Source organism: Aethalodelphis obliquidens, unplaced genomic scaffold, assembly GCF_003676395.1.
Source record: "Aethalodelphis obliquidens isolate GAN/ISIS:26980383/991018 unplaced genomic scaffold, ASM367639v1 scaffold51, whole genome shotgun sequence".
Lineage (NCBI taxonomy): Eukaryota > Metazoa > Chordata > Mammalia > Artiodactyla > Delphinidae > Aethalodelphis > Aethalodelphis obliquidens.
The window spans coordinates 10,780,757-10,804,212 of record NW_020837995.1 but is presented as its reverse complement, the minus strand read 5'-3'; the positions used below and the strand labels follow the sequence as shown (position 1 = coordinate 10,804,212).

The following is a 23,456-nucleotide window of genomic DNA, read 5'->3' as shown; positions in this document are numbered from 1 at the left end:
AAGTTGAAATGCTTGAGTTGTTTTTTTTAAGAAAAAAGATTGACTACAGAGACCTTGTCAGTGGTGGTTTGGATTACAGACTAATATGAACTCAGATGTACGGGATCTGAGCTGGAAAACCCTAGTGGAGTCCAGTCTTTATCATACACTGTGAGATCTTGGGAAAGCCTCAAATACTGGGAAGCTTAGAGATGAATTTCTAGTGTGTGGACAGCATGTGTACAGGTAGGTTTGATGTGCATTTTTAGCCTCATCTTTGCTCTGTTTTGTCTCCATCTCTATTCATCTTTCATCTTTTGCATTGTTTTAATATATGCTCTTCTGACACATCATGTTTCGTTGTTAGTCATCTTAAATTCTTTCTGGAACAAGGCAGTATGGTAATCGATTTATTCATTAATTCATTCATTAAAATAAACATGCTTACTCCCTGAACCTGTTTTCTCACCAATAAAATTGGAATATTGATTCCTTACTGCGTTTACAAGATTGAGGTCAGATGATATGAGATAATGTATGTGAAAGTGCTTTGTAAAGCAATGTACTGGCATGATTAGTTTATTTGAAGCTGGGAGTCACGTTGAATATCTTTTCTTCTTTGCCCTCCATATCCTGGCCATTAGCATGTCTTGCCAATTTAACCTCCTACATTTCCGTCAAATCTGTCCACCTCTGGGACTTCCCTGGTGGTCCAGTGGTTAAGACTTTGTGCTCCCAACGCAGGGAGCCCGGGTTTGATCCCTGATCAGGGAACTAGATCCCACATGCCACACTAAAAGCCCACGTGCCAGCAACTAAAGATCCCGCGTGCCGCAGCTAAGACCTGGCGCAGCCAAATAAGTCAATAAATATTAAAAAAAAAAAAAATCTGTCCACCTCTATCTTCACCAACACTCCTCTGACCAGGCCACTGTCATTCTCACTTGAACCATTACAGTTGTTCCTTATTGGTCCTCTCTCTTCCACTTTTGCCCCCTTTATATAACTTATTATCCCTATTTTAGCCAGTGTGGGTTGTTTTTATTTTTTTGTTTTTGCGGTACGTGGGCCTCTCACTGTTGTGGCCTCTCCCGTTGCGGAGCACAGGCTCCAAACGCGCAGGCTCAGTGGCCATGGCTTACGGGCCCAGCCGCTCCACGCCATGTGGGATCTTCCCGAACCGGGGCACGAACCCGCGTCCCCTGAATCGGCAGGCAGACTCTCAACCACTGCGCCACCAGGGAAGCCCACCAGTGTGGTATTTTTAAAATGAAAATCTGCTTGTGTGACACTGTTGCTTAAAATACCATTCAATAGCTCCCCAATGATCTAAGGATAAAATTAAAAATCCTTAACTCAACTCTGCAAGAGGAGCCCTTCCCTTACTTCTCCCCATTATGATCTGTGCTCCAGTCCCATGGCATTCCTTCAATTGCTTACTGCCTTAGGGCCTTTTCACAGGCTGTTCTCTCTCCTCCCACCCCATCCCTTGTACCATTGCCTAGCTCACTGTTTACTCTTCCAGTTTCTCAGCTTAAATATCACTTTCTCAGGGAAGCTTTCCTTGACCTCCACATCTAGGTCCTAGAACTCAGAACTTATCTTTTATAGCACTTGTCACAACAGCAAGTAAATAATTAATGGTGTAAGCACTTAATACTGTCTGTTTGCCTCTGCTGGAATATAAGCTCCTTGGTGGCAAGTACACACCCAGCTAATTTATTACTATATTACCAGTCAGTGCCTAATACAGTTCCAGAATCACAACAGTGCTCAATAAATATTTGTGTCACGTGAATAAATGAATCCTTCTTGGGTGCACACTAGCTGAAAGTTTGTTGTTCTGTCAGAGGCTGGGGCATTGAAAGGTGTGGGTGCAAGAGGAAGCAGGACAGACCTTTCTGGTCACTCCTCCCTACATCCTCCTCACATCTCCCACTGGCCTTTCCCCAGCTCCCCCAAAACACAGTAGTATCTGTCTCATCACAGGCTTCTCTAAAAGTGGCCCAATGGAAATACTGCCAGAGAATGGATATTTGTGAAGCTCTATGGAAACTGTATCAGGAAAGAGAAGATTCTCTTTGCTAGTGCCAGAAGTGGAACCCCAAAAGGGGAGCCAACCCACAACTCCCCCATTGTCCTCCCAGGTAGGGGGCTCACAGTGGTGAAAACAGTCTTCTGGTCAGCCTTTTCTTATGCCTACAAGTTTTGGGATTTTTTTTTGTTTTTTTAATACTAACACATAATATATTCCTGTGGTACAAAGACACTAAAGGACATAAAGAAAAAAGCCTTACTCCCAGGCACTGAATTTTCCTATATAGAAGCAGTAACCTTCCAGAAACATTCTATGTAAACACAAGCAAATTTATATATATTCTCACACACACACACCTTTATACAAAGGTACATACTGTTCACACTGTTCTATACCTTGCTTATTTCATTTAACAGTATAGCTTGGACAGCTCATGCAGCTCAATATCAAAAAAACAAACAACCCAATCCAAAAATGGGCAGAAGATCTAAATAGACATTTCTCCAAAGAAGATATACAGATTGCCAACAAACACATGAAAGAATGCTCAACATCACTAACCATTAGAGAAATGCAAATCAAAACTACAATGAGATATCACCTCACACCAGTCAGAATGGCCACCATCAAAAAATCTACAAACAACAAATGCTGGAGAGGGTGTGGAGAAAAGGGGACCCTCTTGCACTGTTGGTGGGAATGTAAATTGATACAGCCACTGTGGAGAACAGTATGGAGGTTCCTTAAAAAACTAAAAATAGAACTACCATATGACCCAGCAATCCCACTACTGGGCATATACCCTAAGAAAACCATAATTCAGAAAGAGACATATACCACAGTGTTCATTGCAGCTCTATTTACAATAGCCAGGACATGGAAGTAACCAAGGTGTCCATCGACAGATGAATGGATAAAGAAGATGTGGCACATACATACAATGGAATATTACTCAGCCATAAAAAGAAACGAAACTGAGTTATTTGTAGTGAGGTAGATGGACCTAGAGACTGTCATACAGGGTGAAGTAAGTCAAAAAGAGAAAAACAAATACCGTATGCTAACACAAATATATGGAATCTAGAAAAAAAAAAAAAGGTTCTGAAGAACCGAGGGGCAGGACTGGAATAAAGATGTAGAGAATGGACTTGAGGACACAGGGAGGGGGAAGGGTAAGCTGGGACGAAATGAGAGAGTGGTATGGACTAATATATACTACCAAATGTAAAATAGCTAGCTAGTGGGAAGCAGCCACATAGCACAGGGAGATCAGCTCGGTGCTTTGTGACCACCTAGAGGGGTGGGAGGGGAGACGCAAGAGGGAGGGGATACGGGGATATCTGTATATGTATAGCTGATTCACTTTGTTATACAGCAGAAACCAACACACCATTGTAAAGCAATTATACTCCAATAAAGATGTTTAAAAACAAAACAAAACAGTAAACAGCAGAAAAATCACATTCTTACCCCATTCCCTAGCTCCCCTCCCCACAGGCAACCAATGGTCTTTGTAGTTTCTTTTATATCCTTCTATAGATATGCCATATATATGCAGGCCAGTCCAGCTGCACCTGAGAGAGCTTCTGGTGACACAGTCTCAGAAGCCCAGATAAAACCCAGGAGGCCAAAGAGGGCCAAATAGGAGATCCTCCTCTGTGTCGTGTCCTTGTTGACTAAACAAGTAGAAATAGGGAAGACATAAGCCCTAAGTCCCAACAGAGTTCCAAACCTTCTGGTAGAGTGTCTCAAACCCATCAGGCTTGGAAGAGGCAGAGCTCTTGCTTCTGCTTTTAGGACATTTATTTTTCACCAACAAATTCCACCCGCTAATCTCTTTCACACAGATGAATCGCAGACACACATGTTCTCTCTTTATACTATCAAAATGGCCCATGAACATCTAACAGCTTGCAGCTCATGATATGTTTAGGCCCTGAATTTGGATTTGGGTATGGGCCTCCTTCCAGAGTCTTTCAGTGTCATCCAGGTAACATCTCTGAGGGTCTCTTGAGGCCACCGAAGCAAGAGGCTTAGAAGCTTACCTGGGCTTCTCCAACTGTCAGATCTTGCCCCCCTCCTCCCCCCACTCCAGCCTGTCAGACATACCCCTGTCTGGGCCTCCTGGCACAAGAGATAAAACGAGAAAGGGGAACTCCTAGCAGCTGGTCCAAGAGATACCAGAGGGGAAGGAGCAGGAGAGACAAACATGTGGGGAAGCAGAAGGAAACTCCAGTATTTACAGATTCTTAAGCCAACAAAAGTGCCTTCATCATTTTCTGTCTGGAAGACAGATTCAGAAAGGAAGCTCAGAGCAACAGTTCAAGACAGGCATTTCCTATAGCCAAGTGGATAAGAGCAGCCTGCAGCCATGGGACAAGGTGAGCCAAGCCTGCTCTCCACAGGACTTACTGGGCTCTCAGTAGCTCCTCCATCCTTACATGTTTTCATTAAAAGAAGCAGGATGGTGGTGGAGGTGACGATGATGTGACCGTGACGGCGAGGTGGTAGTGGGTGCTAATGGTGGTGGAGGTGATGGCGGTAGGGCTATGGTGGGGGGATAGTAAATGGGTGCTGCTGCTGGTGGAGGGGCTGAGGTGTGGGGGCTGGCCGTGGGTACTGGTGGTACTGGAGGTAATGGTTGTGTGGCTCTGGTGGGAAGGGTGGTAGTCGGTGCTGGCAGCAGTGGAGATGACGGAGGTGGATTATGGTGGGAAGTGGTGATGGGTGCTGTGGTAGCGATGGTACTGGGAGCGTGGCTATGGAGTGGCAATAGGGTAGGTTGTTGGTGGTAAATTGGTCATCGTCATGATGATGGTGGTAAGATGATGATGGTGGTTAAATGGATTTATATTCTTTATCCCAGGATCATCCTAACATGGCTCTTCTCACTGGGTTGTGGTACATCAAAGCTAAATGGGAGAGAAGGAAGGAGGAGCCAGGGAATCCAACTAAAAGGGGCAGAGGCAGACACCAAGCCGGGAAACAAGCAGCAGCAGAGAATGCAGAAATCTCAGGGGCCTCTGTTAGCACATTTACATTTACAAGTTCTCGATGTAAAGTGAGAACTGCCTGAGAGGATGTCATGATACTCACAGGCCCCCTTCTTGTAGCGTTTTTCTGGGCTGCATGGTACCAAGGGTTTAATGAGCCTTTAGGTGAAAGAGCCACGTGCAATCTCGAGTGAGTTGCTTCTGCTCTCTGGGCCTCACTCTTCTCACCTATAAAACAAAACAATTGGACTCAGTGATTTCAAAACCAGCTCTAAAAGTTGTCTGATTGTGTTCTTAGAAAAAAAATGAGTAGGCGTGAGCAAAATTCTGGATTTTATTCATTGCTTCTGGATTGGGACCAGAAAGTGGGGTTGACAATGAGAACAAGCTTCACTCTTATTAATAATAGTAACAGTCCTACTTAATGGGACTTACTATGTGTCTGACATGGTGCCAAGCGTATTACATACATTACCTCATTTGCTTTCCACAACCCTGCAAGGAGGGATGATTGTTCTAAGGAAGAGGAAACTGAGGCTCAGAGTAGTTAAGTTACTTGCCTGAGATCGCACAGCTAGTAAGTGAGTTGAGCCAAAGATTTAAACCCTGGTCTCTGACTCCAGCGTCTCTGCATTTACTGACGTTGTCATAATTTGCCTAGTCTCCATGATTTCTTTCTTTTCACAATAGGCCTAGGGATCAAGAGCTGCGACTTCCAGGCAGCAAGAAACAATGTAGAGCACCACACCAATGACATCAGCTCCCAGCGCCTCATTGTGAGGAGGGGGCAGCCCTTCACCATCAGCCTGAACTTCTGGGCTCCAATCCGCACATTTTTGCATACCCTGAAGAAGGTAGTCCTCATTGCACAAACTGGTGAGTGGGGCAGGCCTCGACCTCTTTGGCAGCAGGACTGGGGGTTTCTTTCTCTTGCCCACCAAGGGGCACGTGGCTCACACTGCACCTGGGCCTCCAGAAGTCCTGCCCACTGGCAGGGCCTGTGAGGATGAGATAATATGCATAATACGTAGCATTTATTATGATTCAGAAGTTTCTCAGCCGCATTATCACTAAGGGGTTCCTTTGTTGCATATATAATATCAGTTTTGTAGAAAAGTCTGAATGGGATTTAACCTAGGCTAAATATAACATTTAATTGCTACTACTTGCTGAATCTGTACTACATGTCAGATATTGAGCCAAGGGCTTTACATGCAATATCTCATTAAAACCTCACATTGGGGGCTTCCCTCGTGGTGCAGTGGTTAAGAATCCTCCTGCCAATGAAGGGGACACGGGTTCGAGCCCTAGTCCAGGAAGATCCCACATGCTGCAGAGCAACTAAGCCCGTGTGCCACAACTACTGAACCTGCACTCTACAGTCTGCAGGCCACAACTACTGAGCCTGTGAGCCACAACTACTGAGCCCATGTGCCACAACTACTGAAGCCTGCGTGCTTACAGCCCACGCTCTGCAACAAGAGAAGCCACTGCAATGAGAAGCCCGCGCACCGCAACAAAGACCCAATGCAGCCAAAAATACATAAATAAAATAAATAAATGTATTAAAAAAAAAAACCTCACGTTGGCCCTATGAAAAAGGTATCATTACTACACCCATGTTATACACTATGAACCTTTTCTAGATTTAGGTCCATGAGCGCTGAGGACCTGTGCTCTCCCATCACCCTTTACTGCCTCCCATTCCTGGATGGGCTGCTTTCATTCTCCTCCTAATCTAATTTTCACTTGCTCCATCTTTGGGATACTTCACTTTGTTACTCTGAGTTGTGGCAAAGAGATCCAAATGGCCAATTCATCTCTGTATGACTGCAGGAGAGCAGCCTTCCAAGGCCAACCAGACCCAAGCCACGTTCTCAATTTCCAGTCTTGGAGACCGGAAGTGGTGGAGTGCAATGGTGGAGGAGAGAGATGACCAGTCCTGGACTATCTCTGTGACCACACCTGCAGACGCTGTCATTGGCCACTACTCACTCCTGCTGCAGGTTTCAGGCAGGAAGCAATGCCTGGGCCAGTTCACGCTGCTCTTTAACCCCTGGGGTCGAGGTGAGTTTGGACCTTGGCCAGCCTGGGCTACAAAGGACTCAAGGCCCCGGAGCTGGGGTGCAACTGCTCCAGGCCTCAGGACCCAGCTCCCTCTAGGGCGGCACTAGCACTCAGCTCCTGTGGTGCCTGCCTTCCGGATGAATGGCCTCTCAGACCAAGGGTCCTCTCTTGGGGTCATCTTGGAAGAAGCAGCCCAGGGCTTCCCACTGAGAGCAGAGGCTTGTCTGGTGCTGGCTCAGGCTATTTGGTCACAGGAGCTGAGACTCACTGAGATGACCCTAGGAGAACTACCCTCTTTTATAACAGGACAGGGGCCAAGAGCTGGAAAGCGCTTCAGGAAAAGAGGCGACCTGAGGGACGGGCTTCTCTGTTCCCTCCCTGGGCTCCCATAGTTTGTCTCCAGGGTGAATCCAGGTTTTGTGGGACCTGAAGTTTATATAATTTGGGGGACCCTCTTTCAGAAAAAGAACACAGAATTGTGAATTGCTAAGGCTCCTCCCTGGGCTTATAGGGGTCTGTACTGGTGGGGGGCCCAAAGCTGCAGCTTCAACTTCACAGTAAATCTTCCTTTCTGAGCTCTCTGCTTTTCTCCACTTGTTAGTTCTGTCCTTACTACAGACTGCTGGGTTCTCTCCACACTGACCTATCCCAATATCTGCCTGGAGCAACAAATCAAACAGCCAGCCTCCCTAGCTCAGCAGCCTCTGGGTGGACTTCCTGGGGTCAGGTGGCCTCCAGTGGCCACCTCGGGCAAAGCTCAGCTCTAGCTGTCGGGACTATTTCATCTAGAAAAGTCATCAGACATGGCTGACGTGCTCCAAACAGGAGCTAGGAGAACATTTCCTCTTCCTGCCCATTCTGAAGACTGAATCTGTCTTCCCTTTAGAATCTGCCACCCCCCACCTTAAACCTTTGTGTTCCCTGAACGGTTGTTTGGGGGACGGGAAAAGTTTCCTCCTGCTTGCCTGTCCCTGCTACGCCAGACGAGCCTTTTCCTTTCACGGCCTCATTACGAGGCAGGGCTGGGAACAAGGGGAAGTAGAAGAAATCTTACCAGGTTCCTGCACCCCAGTACCTGATGCCCTTTCTATATGGCACCTGAATCCCAGTGAGCTCCCTATCTCCACTTCTTTTGCCCAGGCTGGGGTTCTGCAGTATCCCCTCTTTCAGGTGGCCCTGTCTCTCCTTAGTTCAGGCCCTTTGCTTCTGCTCCAAGGGGTTTGGCAGGTTGAACAATGGATGAGAACTAGTGTCCATTGAGGTGCCCTTGCCCCATGTGGGTGAGTGTGGATTCAGGGCCCCTTCAGCTGGGGGAGGCCCCATGGCTCTCCGTACACTGAAAGACCCTCAAGCCATTCCCTCCAAAACTGAGGGTTTAGTGTACCTGCCTCGCTGACTTTGAGCCCACATCCAGAGCTAGACCCTGATGGCCAGAGCAAAGACACAGCAAAGACAGTTCTGGGACAGTGCTTGGTTCAGAGGGAGCTCACAGTCTTGACTCAGTGCCAGGATTCTTGCCTCCATGCCTGGCTTGTAGGGACCTGTGTAGGGAAGGCCTCTCTATGGGGGTGAGGGAGGCGTGGAGGGGGGCAGGGTCTGTCTGGCCAGGAGTGAGTTGTTGGCACTGCTCACCTGGGAGGTAAGAGATTTTCAGAGGTTATCTGGGACTCAGTCTCATCTTAGCATACTTGGAGATGGGGCTCTCCTGGATTCAAAAGGAAATTTTGCACCCTGTAATGAAAGAATCCTATTCATAAGCAGGGACCTTATAAAGGGGGGAGGGGCTACACCCAAGCAGAGAAGAGGAGGGGCTGCTACTTATGCTCTGAAAACGTACTTCCCAGAGCCTGCAGGGCCTGGGGCCAAACACCTCGGTTTAAAGTGATTTCCAAAGAAGTGATGTCCAGCTGACTTCACAGACAGTACTAAGGATGGAGGGGCAGGGGCCCAGGGCTCCTTGGGCCCATGGTTCTGTGATCTTCTGTCCCAGGTTTTTCAGGGATTCCTGATTTCTAATATGCCATCCTTCTTTTGCTTTGAGTACCCTCAACCCAGTTGGATGCCTGGGGGATGGTTTGGAAATCCTCTTCTCTTTCTAGTCCCCAGGAACTAGTCTACCACCCCCGACTTCACCCCTAGCACCAGGCAGAGGGAGACACTTGGCAAGCACAGCAGGTCCCTCTGCTGCTCCCAGCTTCCTAGAGTGGGTGATGGCCTCCTTAAAGCCCCCACCCTCCTCATGATCCCCAGCCCAACCCTCGGATGAAGACAGCAGGAGAGGCAGCGGGGAGAGACCATAGGAGTCCCAGACCCACTTGGACACCCTGGGTGGAAACTAATGCTCTGGCTACCGCTCTACACATACCTGCTCAAATTCCCTTCTGCTCATGCCTGTCAACACTTGTGATTGGTTTTTCGGAATCACTTTTTTTTTTTTTGGTTGAACTTGTGAGAGAGACATAACAGGCCCCCTGGGACGCTCCCTGGGCTGTTGCCAAATTCTCTTGGTTCAGTAGCACTCTGGCTGCAAGTATCTTCGGGAACCAGCAGGCCTTTTAAGGTTGGCTTGTTCCTGTTGGCTGGCTGACCGTGAAGGCCACCATGGCTGACCCAGGGACTCTGACCCCCTTCCCCACTCTCACCAGAGAGGAGCCTGGATCCCAGTGTGGGGTGAAAAGAGGGGGTTCCTCCTCAGTCCCCATCAGGCCTGGAGCTGAAGAGAAGGCCTGCAGCTGAATCCCACCTGAGCATGGAGGGCAGAGGCCTGGAGGTGGAGGGCAAGCCCAGTATCCCCCAGAGCCTCATTCTTGCCTGCTTCTCTCCAGAGGATGCTGTGTTCCTGGCGAACGAAGCTCAACGCAGGGAGTACTTGCTGAACCAGAACGGCCTCATCTTCCTGGGCACAGCTGACTGCATCCAGGCTGAGCCCTGGGACTTTGGCCAGGTACAGGGGCCTCCGGGGAAGCCTCGGGGACAGTGAGTGTCCCATAACCTTCAGTACTCAGGTCAAACAGACTGGGCAGGTCCAAAATCCCCTGGTCATGAGGCCATTTCTTTATGCAGTTTCAGCCCCGTGGTACCTCTCCTCCCTCAGAGCCACACTAGACCATCCTCCACAGCTTCCAGAGTTATCTTCCTAAAGATGACGCAAATCAAACCTCTGTTAAATTCCCACCATCTACAGGATAAAACACAAATCCCCGGGCTTGACACGCAAGGCTCTTCACAGCCAGGCCACTGCTTTCCTTTCCCCAAGAGCCACTCCATGCTCCAGCCCCTGGCCATCCCTTGAATGTGCAGGCTGAATGTTCCCTCTGCCAGGAATACCTTCCCTCCCTTATCCCCTGGAAAACTCCTACCCATCTTTTAAGGCCCTCTGAAAGCCTTCCCCAGCCCCCAGAGGCAGAGTGACTCTCTCCACTGTGCTCTCTGGGTGGGCATCTCTCCTAGAGCCCTGGCCATGTTGCTGAGATCTGTAGCCTAAGCAGCCACATGTCCCCCTCACTCCTAACCCCGGGCTCCTCAAGAGCAGGAGCTGCCGTCTTATCTGCCCCCACACAGGACTGCCCTGTCAGGGGCAGTGGGAGCAAATGACACAGAAAACGATAGAAATGAGAGGACTCGACACGGCCCTGGCGCTCAAGAGCTCACGCTATCAGGAGTCAGACGACAGAAGAGGCAAAGGGCTGGAGTGCCGGGCACAGGGACCAGGCAGCCCTGGGGGCAGAGGGAAAAGCCAGAACTCCCGAGGGGGCAAGACAGGAAGGAGTGGAGCCTGAGTCTGGAGAAGGACGAGGGGACGGGGTTGACTTGTGGGAAGAATGCCTGACCTGCACACCCACCATCATGGCCCTGTGTGGTCCTTATAGTTCGAGGAGGATGTCATCGACCTCAGCCTGGACTTACTGAGCGTGGACAAGCGGGTGGAGAAGTGGGGCAACCCCGTGCATGTGGCCCGTGTCTTGGGTGCATTGGTGAGTGAGGACAGGGTCGGGACGGGGAGGTGACGAGACGGCAGCCCTCTGACAGAGCTGCCCCACCTCTACGGCCCTGGCAATCTTCAAATCACAAGTGGTCCCCTCCTCCCAGGGTGTGGGGGACAGTCCTTGAAGAAGGTTCTGAGTGAGGAGGGAAGGACAGTAGCATCCACAGGGGAGAGAAAAGCACAGGGAGGTGTCATCCCTCAGGACACAAGCCAGCAAGGACTAAAACTGGCCCGGATTTCCTTGGCCCCACCCTTCCTCCCCACCCCCAGCCCAACCTGGGGGCTTAGGTCCCTGGGAGGAAGGGGGTCACGTCCATCTTACCCAATGTTTGCTGCTAAGGTGGTCAAAGGCATTTGTTCTCATTTCTAAATTATTCCCATGAAGGTAGCTTGGTGCTTTCCTGTTGTCCTTAAAAGTTCTCTCACAGGAATAACGTGTCCCACATTTCCTCATGTGGCTCCGTCCACGCCTCTGAAGACCTGGTGAGGGACAGGGCCAGCCTGCGAGGGGGAGGAAGCTTGGGATGCGTGGGCCTCGAGGCCCCAGGTGCAAACACTTACAAGGAATGGGAGCCAGGCAGGCCAAGGGGCAGCCCTCCTGCCGCTCTTGTGTCCTGAGTTTTGTTTTTCACGACGGTCCATGAAGCCCTGCTTCTGAAGGACTTGTTAAAAAGGAGGATTTCCAGGAATTCCCTGGCGGTCCAGTGGTTAGGACTCAGTGCTTTCACTGCCCAGCGACACACAGGTTTAACAAGTTCCAGGTGATTGCCATGCAGGTGGTCTGTTCACCCCCCCCTTGGAGAACTGTGATGAGCCCTCCTTGCCCATCCACATTTCCCCAAACAGCTGCACGCCCTCAAGGAGAAGAGTGTCCTGCCCACCCCGCAGATCCAGACCACCGAGGAAAAGGCCTTGCTGAACAAGCGCCGGGGCAGCGCGCCCATCCTGCGACAGTGGGTCAAAGGCCAGGGGAGGCCCGTGTATGATGGTCAGGCCTGGGTGTTGGCCGCCGTCGCTTGCACAGGTACAGAGCAGGCTTGCCTGACGCACCCAAACGTCCCCTTGGCGACGGCGCAGTGTCTGCCCTGCTTCTTGGATTGCCCCTCCTCCACCCGCAGCACTTCCCCGCCTCCAATCACACCCATAACGGCTTCCGGTGCAGTTATAACTGCTTCTGCTTCCGTCTGGCTGAGAAACCAGCTACTTATCCCGAGCAACTCCTCCCAACCAGCTGCTGCTCCTTTTGCCCCTTCAGCAAACTTGGGCCCATCTGGCGAGCTCTGCTCCCAAACTCACTTTTCCCCAAAGCTTCCCCTGGCCCTGCCCCAGGAAAGCAAGCCCTGCTGTGCATCCCATAAGCCTCCCTCCGCTGTGTACTCTGCCTGCTGTGTAACTGGTTTGTTCCTCGTTTCTGGGCCCTCATATGGCCTGGGTCTCGCTGGTGTCAATTCTAACTTTCTGGTGCCTGTGCCCCTTCTCTTTCCACAATGTCACCTGGCATTTAAGATAGTGAAAGTGCCCGGTGTCCAGAGGAGACCCTGAAAACGCTAGCCATGTACCCTGCCCTCCACATCCCAGGCCTCTCTGGTGCCCTGACTCCCTGCCCCCTTCCATGCAGTGCTGCGAGGCCTGGGAATCCCTGCCCGCGTCGTTACCACGTTCACCTCAGCCCAGGGCACTGGCGGGGGCCTGCTCGTAGATGAGTACTACAGTGAGGAGGGGCTTCAGAATGGAGAAGGCCACAGAGGCAGAATCTGGTGAGAAGCCCGAAGGGGATGAGGTCCCAGACCTGGAAGGGCTCCAAGCCTGCGGGGTGTCACCCATGGGAACCCCAAGGGACCCTGCTGAGAGTAGGCCTTCAAGACTCTTGACAGCAGCATGCTGATGGTCAGGGTGAGTTGTGGAGTGCATGCCCCTTCCCAGGAGTGTTGCAACCACTTTTATGCAGCATCCTCCTATCCCCCTAGTAACAGCTCTGTCATTTCTAGGACCACTTCGGGACTCTTTTTTCCCCATTTGAGTTGCTTCCTTTGCTACCTTCAGGATCTTCCAGACTTCCACGGAGTGCTGGATGGCTCGGCCTGCTCTGCCCCAGGGTTATGACGGATGGCAGATTCTGTACCCAAGTGCCCCTAATGGAGGTGGAGGTAAAGCCTGGGCATGGGCCCAGGACTTCCCTGGGCTGCACAGAGCTGCATGAGGACAAGGAGTCCTTCGGAGAGGAAAGAGGGGCAGCAGGTGGTCCAAAGGGGGTCTGCATCCCCTGAAACAGGAGAAGCGCCAGGAATGATAGTGACCAGCAGAATGCTGACCTGATGCCCGCAGGCTCAAGGGAACAAATGAGTTAGCCATCTTGGCCCCAAGGTCTCAGGGAGACTAGCCCCCCTCAGAGCAACAGGTGAGGAAGCTGAGTCTCATGGAAGGGCAGAGGGTCTTAAGACAGCTTGTAGATTGGGACTTCTGGGGTTCTGGATGTGGATGAAGAGGATATCAGGATGGGCTCAAGCTCAGAAAAGGAATCTTCAGGAGTTATAAAAGGATGGCTCTTCCTTTCCCAGGAACAGAACTGTCACAGAGCCTGGCACATAGGAAGTGCTCAGCAAAGGCAACCTATCCCTATCATGTCTGTAGTCAAGCTGGCTTAGGAACTCCCGTGTTCTCTGTACCTCTGAGGTTATTACCTGTCCAGTTTCTGAGAGGGCTCCTGCCATAGGCCATGACCAAAAAGTGTTGTCGCTAAATAGTGAGTTTCACCTCAGCAGTGCCCTCTCAGAAACCTTGCCTAGTGCCCACCTCTGACCTTGATCCCAGGGGAGGGACAATAGGGCATAGGATGGGGACTGCTGTTGTGAGCTCTGACCCAAGCTGAGGTCTGGGCATGGTTCCTCTCGCTCACCGACCTTTCTCCCTTTCTCTCCCTCAGTCCTGGAGGCCTGTGATCTGGTCCCAGTCAAAGCAGTCAAGGAGGGGACGCTGGGGCTGACCCCTGCAGTATCAGACATTTTTGCCTCGATAAATGCCTCATGTGTGGTCTGGAAGTGCCATGAGGATGGGACACTGGAGCTGACCGACTCCAACACTAAGTATGTTGGCAACAACATCAGCACCAAGGGTGTGGACTGTGACCGCTGTGAGGACATCACGCAGAACTACAAGTATCCTGAAGGTACTGGGCAGAGGAGGGCCCTGAAACAGCAACAGGAGGAAAAGAATGGGCCAGACACACGCAGGCCAAAGAGAGGTCCTTTCCCCGTCATATAAAACAGGATTTCTCAGCCCTGTTTGACATTATTCACATTCTGGACTGGCTAACTTCGTTGTGGAGGGCTGTGCACCATAGGACATTCAGCAGCATTCCTGGCCTCTATCCACTAGATGCCGGCTCCCCCTCAACCACTGCCACCAGTTGTGACAACCAGAAATGTCTCCCAACATTTCCAGATGTCCCCTGGGGGCACAATTGCCCCCAGTTAAGAACGACTGCTATACAACAGCACAGTTAATACCAAGCCCAGCTGCCAAGAGATGTTCTCTCTCTTCTGCTCTCCTTCAACACCCCTCCAAGCTGATTTGGAGCCCACCACTGCAGTGTCCACCCATTTGTCCAAACAAGAAGCCCTGCACTGTCCTTGAGTCTCCCCCATCACCACCCCACTGTACTCTCACACCCATCTCCTCATCTCCTTCCCCATTGCCTGTAGGTCATCCAGGGCCTCATCATCTCTCGTCTAAAGTATTGCAGCAGCCTCCTAACTAGACCCCCGCCTCCAGTCTCCCCATCATTACTCTATTTTCAACTTACAGTTTCCAGAATGAGCTTCATAAGACACAAATATAATTATGTTACAGAATATTCCTGTTCCAGAATATTCCATGGCCTCCATTGCCCTTGGAATAAGTCCAAACTTCTTCACTTAGGAAGATTCAAGTCCCTGCAACTTGTACAAAAACTAGCTCTCTCACCGTTCAAGGGGCAAATTCATAGCACTTGAAGACCTTGATCCCGTGAGTGGCTTGGAAGAGATACACTGTATCTGTGGTGGGTCTAACACAGATCTTTTTTTAGCTAAATATGGACCTAGAGGTTTGCAAAGCTCATGTGGCTTTGGCATTTGAACAGCAGCGGGGAAATGAACCTTAATCCTGGGCTGCTATTAGAAGGGTCTACAGCTGCTGGGTAAGAGGTCTGCTTTGTTTATTCCATTCATCAGGATCTCTTCAAGAAAAAGAGGTGCTGGAGAAGGTCCAGGAAAACAGAATGAAACATGGGAAAGACGATGGCATCCATCCTCCCAGTCTCGAGACTGATGATCCTTTGCATTTCTTCTTGGAAGCACCCAGCTCCCTAGCCCTGGGAGGGGACGCCAAGTTCTCTGTGAACTTGTTAAACCCTAGTGACCATGATAAAGAGGTGCAGCTGGCTGTTGGGCTGCAGGCAGTGTACTACAATGGTGTCCTTGCTGCCAAGCTCTGGACGAAGAAGCTTGTCCTTACACTCAGGGCCAACTCAGGTAACTCTCTACGGCCCCCCTCCCCAGACACTCCACACACCCAGCTCCCGCCCTGGGCAGGCAGCAGCCATACAGCACCCCCTGCAGATCTGAAGAGATAGCATCTAGCCCCTGGTGTGCCCTCTCTCTCTCTCTTTCTCTCTCTCTTTCTCATTCAACACATATTTATTGAGCTTCACACAGGGAAAAAAACCCACAATTCTGATTGCCGTTATATAAGCTAACAGACAGTGTAAGAAGTGTTTGATAAGGTAAACAGAGTACAATGGCAGGTTAGCGTCTTACCCAGGCTGGAGCAGGCTGCCCCCAGGTAAATTGGGCTGCCCACGGTCTTGAAGGTTGAGTAGGACAGTGTCAGACAGTAAAGTGAGTCAAGGGCGGGCTTCCCTGGTGGCGCAGTGGTTGAGAGTCCGCCTACCGATGCAGGGGACGCGGGTTCGTGCCCCGGTCCGGGAGGATCCCACATGCCGCGGAGGGGCTGGGCCTGTGAGCCATGGCCTCTGGGCCTGCGCGTCCGGAGCCTGTGCTCTGCAACGGTAGAGGCCACAGCGGTGAGAGGCCCGCGTACTGCAAAAAAAAAAAAAAAAAAAAAGTGGGTCAAGGGCATTCCAGGAAGAAGGGACATATGCTCAGTTTCTTCCTCCTCCTTCAGATTCTTATTTAATTGAGTTAGGATGGGATCCAGGCACTGGTATTTTTTCAGAGCTCCCTGGGTTATTCTAGGGTTGAAATTCCCTGGACTAGAGCAGTTGTTCTCCAACTTTGCTGCATATCAGAACCACCTGGGGGAAGTTTGATGGTCAGCCTGCACCCCAGACCAATTAAGTCAGAAACTCTATGGTTTGCCCAAACATCAGAAAAAGTTTTAAGTCCTTGGGTGATTCCAGTGTGCAGGCAAGAGACTCAGTGGAATAGTGCTTGTCTACATGATTGCAGCAGCCTCCTGATGGGTCCCCCTGCCTCCAGTCCCTCCACCCTGATCCCTTTCCAAGGGAGGGAGGGATGGAGTGCGGGAGTGGTGTGAGAGCTGGACAAGGCCAGATCATGAAGGGGCTTGTAGGTCCTGCTGAGGAGTTTGGGTTTTGTTCTCCGGGCAGTGGGGAGCTGGCGGGAGGTTTTAACCAGGGGAGTCAATGTGATCAGAAATTCATGGGCAGAATGGAATGGAAGGGGTCGTATTAGAGTCGTGGTTCTCAACCTTGGCTGCATGTTGAATCACCTGGGGAATTTAAAAAATACTGATGCTTGGGCCTCACCGTCAGAGTCTGTTATAATTGATTTGGGGTGTGGCCTGGCACTGGGATTGTTTTATAAAGCTTTCCATATGATTCTAATGTACATCCAATGTCGACAACCACTGGATTGGAGGTTGGAAGGTTTTGTAATAATCAAGCCAAGAAATAAAGGACAAACTAAACTAGCTGCACTTTTCAAATGAAGTCATATTGAAGAGGTAGGCTAGATTGAACTCGTGTATGTGGGGAGACGGTGCTTCCAGCTTGGGTGAGCCTCCAGAATAGGGCAAATGGGGAAGAGCAGGTTTGGGGAGAAAGATGTTGAGTTCTGTTTGTGGCATGTTGGATTTGAAAGCCCATAAGACATCCAAGCTGTGACGGCCAGTAGGCAGCTGGAAACCTAAACCTGGTATTCAAGATAAAGGCCTGTTTGGGGGTGGGGGGAGTGGGAGAGGACTGTGAGAGAGTGAGGAGGAAACCCAGGCAGCACAAGCATGTTGGGGTGCAGGGGGCAGTCAGGGAAAGAGCAGAGTGAGAGACTGAGAAGTGAAAGAGAGGATGGGGGCACGAAGCAAGGTCAGCAGAGAGGCCATGAGAGGTCAGGGCTGAAAAGCGTCCACTGACAGAGTGGTCTGACAGAGAAGCAATGGCAAAGACCAGGTTCCTGGGGCTTAAACAGATTGAGAGTTGAGGAAGTGAGACAAGGTGTGCAGTCCTTCCTGGAAGAATGGATGGAAAAAGAAGGGAGACCTGGTGGTAGTAAGCCAGGGACACTGGGGAGGAGGGTGTTCTTTGTTTTCTTTTAAGATGAGAGACAGCAGAATCCACTTACATGCTGAGGAAGAATCAGCAGAGAGAAAAGGACGGAAACTTCAGGAGAGATGGGTTATAATTGATGGTGCAATCCTTGGGGAAATGAGAGGCAACTAGAATAATTATAGCTCACATTTATCGAGCACTTGTTTTTGGCAAACATGGTGTTAAATGTTCTATATGCATCATCTCATTTATCTTCATAACGACCTTATGAGGCAGGAACCATTATTATCCCACTTTACAGATGAGGAGACCACGACACAAAGAATTAAATAATTTGCCCGAAGTTACACAGCTAAGCAGTGGTGGGATCAGGGTGGGGCACTGATTTAAAAAGCAAAGGACTGAACTTGGGCAGGGGGGATGCCTCACCCTCTGGGGGGGTTAACAGCACAGGTAGATGTCTATGTCTGTAGGTTGCGAATGAGAACATGAGCTCGAGAGGCTTCCTCAAGGACGAAGGATGGCTTCATTTTCTCTGCAAAAGGGAAAGAGCAGAAGCAGAGAAGGGGAGGGGACTAAGCATACATATATTCAGCCACGGCTGGGTGGCAGGTCTGAGACCAGCACTTAATGACTGTCTCGTGAACCACAAGCCGTCCCTCCAGGTAGGCATTGTTATTAGACAAGGAAACAGGCTCCAAGAGCTTCACTTGTTCTAGTTCACAGGGGCCCTTTCCCCAGCCCTGTGGAGGTGGTCCATCAAGAGTGTTAGTGGCAGCAGTGATGGTGGTCACGGGTGGGTTCTTGACTGAGTTCAATTTTGAAATTGCTGTGAGGAATGAGGCATCTTTCTGGCTTCAGTGAGGTCCCGACTCCTTTGCGTTGTGTGTGAAACTACTGCTTGTTTCCAGGGCGCGTGCATTCACCCCTGGGTGCTGACTCCACCTGTCATATGTTTCAGCTGAGAAAATCTCCACCTTCCTGTCCTTCTCCAATTTTAAACAAAACCCGCCAGAGAATAGTTTCCTCAGACTCACCGCTATGGCAACACACTCCAGCCCTACCTGCTTTGCTCAGCAAGACATCGCCATTTGCAGACCACACCTTGCCATCGAGGTAGGCACCAGTCCTTCCCCATATCACTGGCATTTGCCGCTACTCAGGTCCCCATTTCAGAAGGCACCGAGCCCCTCAAGCTTCAGAGCAGGTGACCGTGCTGAAGAACTACCAGGAAACGCTGGGTTGAGAGCTCCTTCTCTTGAAAGAGATCGTTTCTTATACATGCTATTAAAGTTTAAATCTTCCAACTTCAGTTCAGATTAAGTAAACTTTTCTACAATTGGGGTCTTCCCAGTTGCTGCCTCTATCCTTACAGAGATAATAACAGCCTATGTTTATTTAGCACTTTGTACATGTGCCAATGTATTTTCACCTCTTTTACTTCTTTTAATACAAAAGCCCTGGGAGGTGGAATTGTTCCCATTGTTCAGAGGAGGAAACAGTCCCAGAGAGCATCATGTCCACAATCATAAAAATAGGACATTTTAGAGGCTTAGGGCTCTTGGTCCAGTACTCTTTCCACATGTCTACCCAGACCAAAACGAATGTGACCTGGTCTCTGCTCTGGAAGAGGTTATTACAGTTGGGCAAGGGAGACACAACGTGTGGTCTTTTATGTCAGAGCTTTAGGAGAGGTACAAAGTCGTTCTGGGACAAGTGAAGTAAAGGGGATTAATTCCAGCTGGTGGGTTTGGGGAAGACTTCATGGAGGATGTGGCATTTGTGTTGGGCCTTGAAAAATGGGTAAGCTTTCAGTACAGAGGTGGGGGAAGGCCGTTGCAGAGAGAAGGCTGAGTAAAGAGGCCCAAAGGAGGGGAGCCTGAGGGGTGCATTGAGGCTCCGAAGGTGCCCGAAGAGGCTGGCGTGTCTTGCAGTCAGGGGAGGAACAGATGAGCCTGCAGGTAGATTGGGAGCAGATCAGGAAGGGCTCTGAATGCCAACCGAAGCTGGATTCTGAGGACAATGGGAAACCCTCCAAAGTTTCTAAGTGAGGGAAAGGCACCATCAGAGGTTGTCAGTGATGGGTCAAGGGTGAGAGTAAATGCAGGAAGAGCAGGCAGAGGGGTAGAGAAGTCAGCTGTGGAGTTTGGGTGAGGATGGCAGAGCTAGGAGAGTAACTGAGGCGGCTTCAGGGAGGGTGGCCAGGAGGGGAAGGAGTGACTGCAGCTCTGTGCTCTTGGCATCTCCCACAGATGCCAGAGACAGCAGAGCAACATCAGCCCCTTACGGCCTCAGTCAGCATCCATAACTCCTTAGATGCTCCCTTGAAGGGCTGTGTGATCTCCATCTTCGGAAGGGGACTCATTCACAGACAGAAGAGCTACAGGTAAGAGACCGCAAGCTTCTCAACCCACAAAAACATCTCAACTGGTCAGAAAGGCAGGAACCCAAGATCGATGACTGTCTTTTTGCTTTGTCTATGGAGACAGAGAAAATACCTGCCAGAGTTGAACTAAAGGATTAGGGCCTCTTTCATCCTGGGGCCACCAATGTGGGTGCAGGAGTGACGGAGGAGGCTCTGTGCCTCTCGGGCACCTGACGCTGGCCGCGGCTCTGGTCACACAGGGAGAGCCTGGGTATTGCTGGTGAATGCAGGTGAGGGGGTTAGGGCTGGGTGGGAGGGAATGCCACAGGGAGGGTAGGCTGCCTCTCAGTGAAGCCAGAGAGCTGCATTCCACTAGTGACAACACAATACAGAATTTTGTTTATTTCTACATTCTCTTTTACTCCTATTCCCTACCCCCATTCCCACTACCACCCTTCATATCCCTTTTTTAGTATGTATGAGTACTGTTGCTTCATGAGTACTGTATTCGTAACTTACGTAAACGGTGTTACGTCTAATTCTTTTTCTTTTCACTCAGAACTATGTTTTTACGATTCATCCACATGTCAAGTCCATTGCTTCTGCTACACATTACTCCATCGTGTACACCCCCGACTTCCTACCACACCACTCCACAGCGCCTCCAACTCTCAGACACTACAGATATACGTCCCCTTACATACTCGCTTGAAAATCTGTGGGAGGTGGGGGGAAATATGCACAGGAATGGAGTAGCTGAGACATAGGATATGACCTGGTTTGACCACGTGCTATCAGATTGGCTTGCATAATGGCTGCAAGAGTCTACAACTCCCTCCAGCAGTACTTGACAGTTTCTGTCTTCCTACGATTCCTCCATTCTTGGCAATACCCAGCTTTGTCTTTTTTTCCAGTCTAACAGGATAAGGTAATATCTCATTATTGTTTTAATTTGTAACTCTTCATATGTTTATTAGCCTTTTCCATTTCCTCCTCTGTATAGTTTGTTTTTAACTTTGCCCACTTTTCTTTTGGTGTTCCTGCCTTTTTTCCTTGTTGATTTGTGTGTGTGTTTGTGTGTGTGTGTGTATACACAAACCCTGTATAGTCTAGATTAGTGCCTTGTTGGTTTTAGATGTTGTATCTTCGTTCATTATTGCTCCTTCTCTCAAGAAGTCCACAGCATCTTCTGCTGAATACATACATACAGTTTAGAGTTCACGATGCCTACTCCTACCACCCATGAGGTCCCTCACAGGTTGTCTGGTTGTTGAGCCACTGCCTCAACCTCAAGAAACTCAGTGGGTCAGTCTTGCCCGTAAGTTGAGAGGAGGGACTACCAACATTTAACCAGACTTCTGTGTTCTCCCAGCTCAACTGTGGGGCAAAGCTCCTCAAAAATATCTGCACCATTCCCTCAGTCAACATAAGAAGGTCCACAGGCAGACTAGAAGGTTGCTAATAGGGCTGCAAAACACCACCTGTTGACATACTGACATCTCAATATGCCCACTGGACCCACTGCAGTTAGCAACGAGGGTTCCAAAACAGCCTTCCCAAACATACTATTACTAAGAACGAGACCAGACTGAAGTCGCAGGTGATAAACGAAACAACAGGTGTAACTTGGAAGCCCTTAGAATAGGATGTTTCTCTTCTCAAACATACAACTGCTCACCATAGGAGGCTCCTGCCTTCCATCCCCTTCAAACCTCCTCTGTTTTAACAGCAAGGTACTTGGATGTTTATTTCTTCAGAGTCCACTTCTTTAAGCAGGTAAGGATCAGAGGCACTGGGACCAGCAAAGCAATGACCCTGGGACAGATCTAGCACCTGCCTTTTCCTTTATTTCAGATTAAGTTCGGTGCAGTCCAGAAACACCTTGCGCACCCAACTCGAGTTCACGCCAATGCAGGTGGGGCTCCAGAGGCTCACTGTGGAAATGGACTGCAACATGTTCCAGAACCTAACCAACTTCAGAAGTGTCACTGTGGTACCCCCTGAAACTCCAGCTTAAACTTCCAGCTCCAGCATCACTCTCCCCAACCACCCCTTGAATCTACAATCTAAAACTGAATGTGCTGGGAAGAGAAACTCTGCTTATCAGACAAGTAGATCTCTGTTCAGGTTGACCAGAAGAGTGACCAAGAACAAAACTAGATTCCCAGAAATCAATAGAAAAGACATTCATTCATTTCTGTCACCCCAGCTCAAGGCACCCATGAAGACTAGTTGTCTTAGAACGGAAACTACTGGGCTTGAGGAATAAAAAGAAGCCTTTGTAAAGGTACTCAGATAAGTAAATTCAGATTTTTTGAGTCCAGGGTTCTTCATAACCATTCACTGTTCACTCATACATTAATTTATAAAGGAAAAGAACCTAACATTTAAATCATACTTGTATTTCTAACGAAATGGGACAATATTAGCTAAAAATATGATTTTTAGGTAATCCTAAGATTACACTGACCAGTGCCATCCCTGACCATTATCCTTAAAGATCCAAAGATGACTGAAGAAAGTTATAAAACACACAGCATGAGACCTGAGCACAGAATGATATTCTAGATTCAGCTACAGATAAGTCCTTATTAGAGTTAAATATTATTAAATATTAAATATCCCACAATTAAGTTTGATGTTAATAACATAAATTTGGTCCAGTAGAGAAATACACAATTATTAAGTATAAAGAAAATAGGACCTATTAAAAAAAAGAAAATAGGACCTATAAAGAAAGATAAAAGAACTGGACTCCTTTTGTACAAAGTTACAAGTTTTTTTGTTTGCTTACATTTTGTTGCTTTGATACTCTGTTTGATTTTAGTTCCTTTTCCTTATAACACTTTTTAAAAGTACAGAATGGCGCTTTATAAAAGTAAATTAAAACTCTTAAAAAAATAAAATAAAACTCTTGACTCAAGGAATTTCGACCCCAAGTACACACTAGTCTCTCAAAAGAATGGCTGCTGGACTTGGAGGGTACTATGCTAAGTGAAATAAGTCAGACAGAGAACTATAAATACTGTATGATATCACTTATATGTGGAATCTAAAAAACACAACAAACTACTGAAGATAACAAAGAAGGGTGGTGGGAATTAAAAAAAAGGATAGCTGGGCTTTCCTGGTGGCGCAGTGGTTGAGAGTCCGCCTGCCGATGCAGGGGACGCGGGTTCGTGCCCCGGTCCGGGAAGATCCCACATGCCGCGGAGCGGCTGGGCCCGTGAGCCATGGCCACTGAGCCTGCGCGTCTGGAGCCTGTGCTCCGCAACGGGAGAGGCCACAGCGGTGAGAGGCCCGCGTACCGCAAAAAAAAAAAAAAAAAAAAAAAAAAAAAAAAAAAGGATAGCTGCTGTTGCTGATTATACCTAAAGAGACCATGGGGACATCAGAAGGGCAGATGTGATGAAGTACATCTATACAAGACAAAGGACCAGCAATAGAAGTGTGGAGACCTGTAGTACATACATAAGGCCTAAGTCAGGTCACCAGAATATACATCACTGTGTACCTTGCTCTCT

The 23,456-nt window shown here is 49.2% G+C and overlaps 1 protein-coding gene across 3 annotated transcripts; it reads left to right on the top strand.

Moving 5' to 3' along the window:
- Nucleotides 1-3,507: 3,507 nt before the first annotated feature.
- On the top strand, nt 3,508-22,639 carry EPB42 (erythrocyte membrane protein band 4.2). 3 transcript variants are annotated; one of them, XR_003428210.1, is made up of 14 exons: nt 3,508-4,398; nt 5,701-5,886; nt 6,847-7,077; nt 9,903-10,021; nt 10,947-11,051; nt 11,909-12,086; nt 12,681-12,819; nt 13,106-13,209; nt 13,986-14,228; nt 15,274-15,573; nt 18,529-18,683; nt 19,820-19,953; nt 20,057-20,222; nt 21,787-21,895. XR_003428210.1 is itself a non-coding variant. In XM_027084075.1 (13 exons), the coding sequence occupies exons 1-13, from the start codon at nt 4,389-4,391 to the stop codon at nt 21,947-21,949; spliced, it is 2,067 nt and encodes a 688-aa protein (XP_026939876.1). In that variant the 5' UTR covers nt 3,508-4,388; the 3' UTR covers nt 21,950-22,639. The 3 variants fall into 3 exon arrangements, 1 of the variants encoding a protein (XP_026939876.1); XR_003428209.1 differs by having other exon boundaries at nt 20,053-20,222; XM_027084075.1 differs by lacking the exon at nt 20,057-20,222 and having other exon boundaries at nt 21,787-22,639.
- The last annotated feature ends 817 nt before the right edge of the window (nt 22,640-23,456 follow it).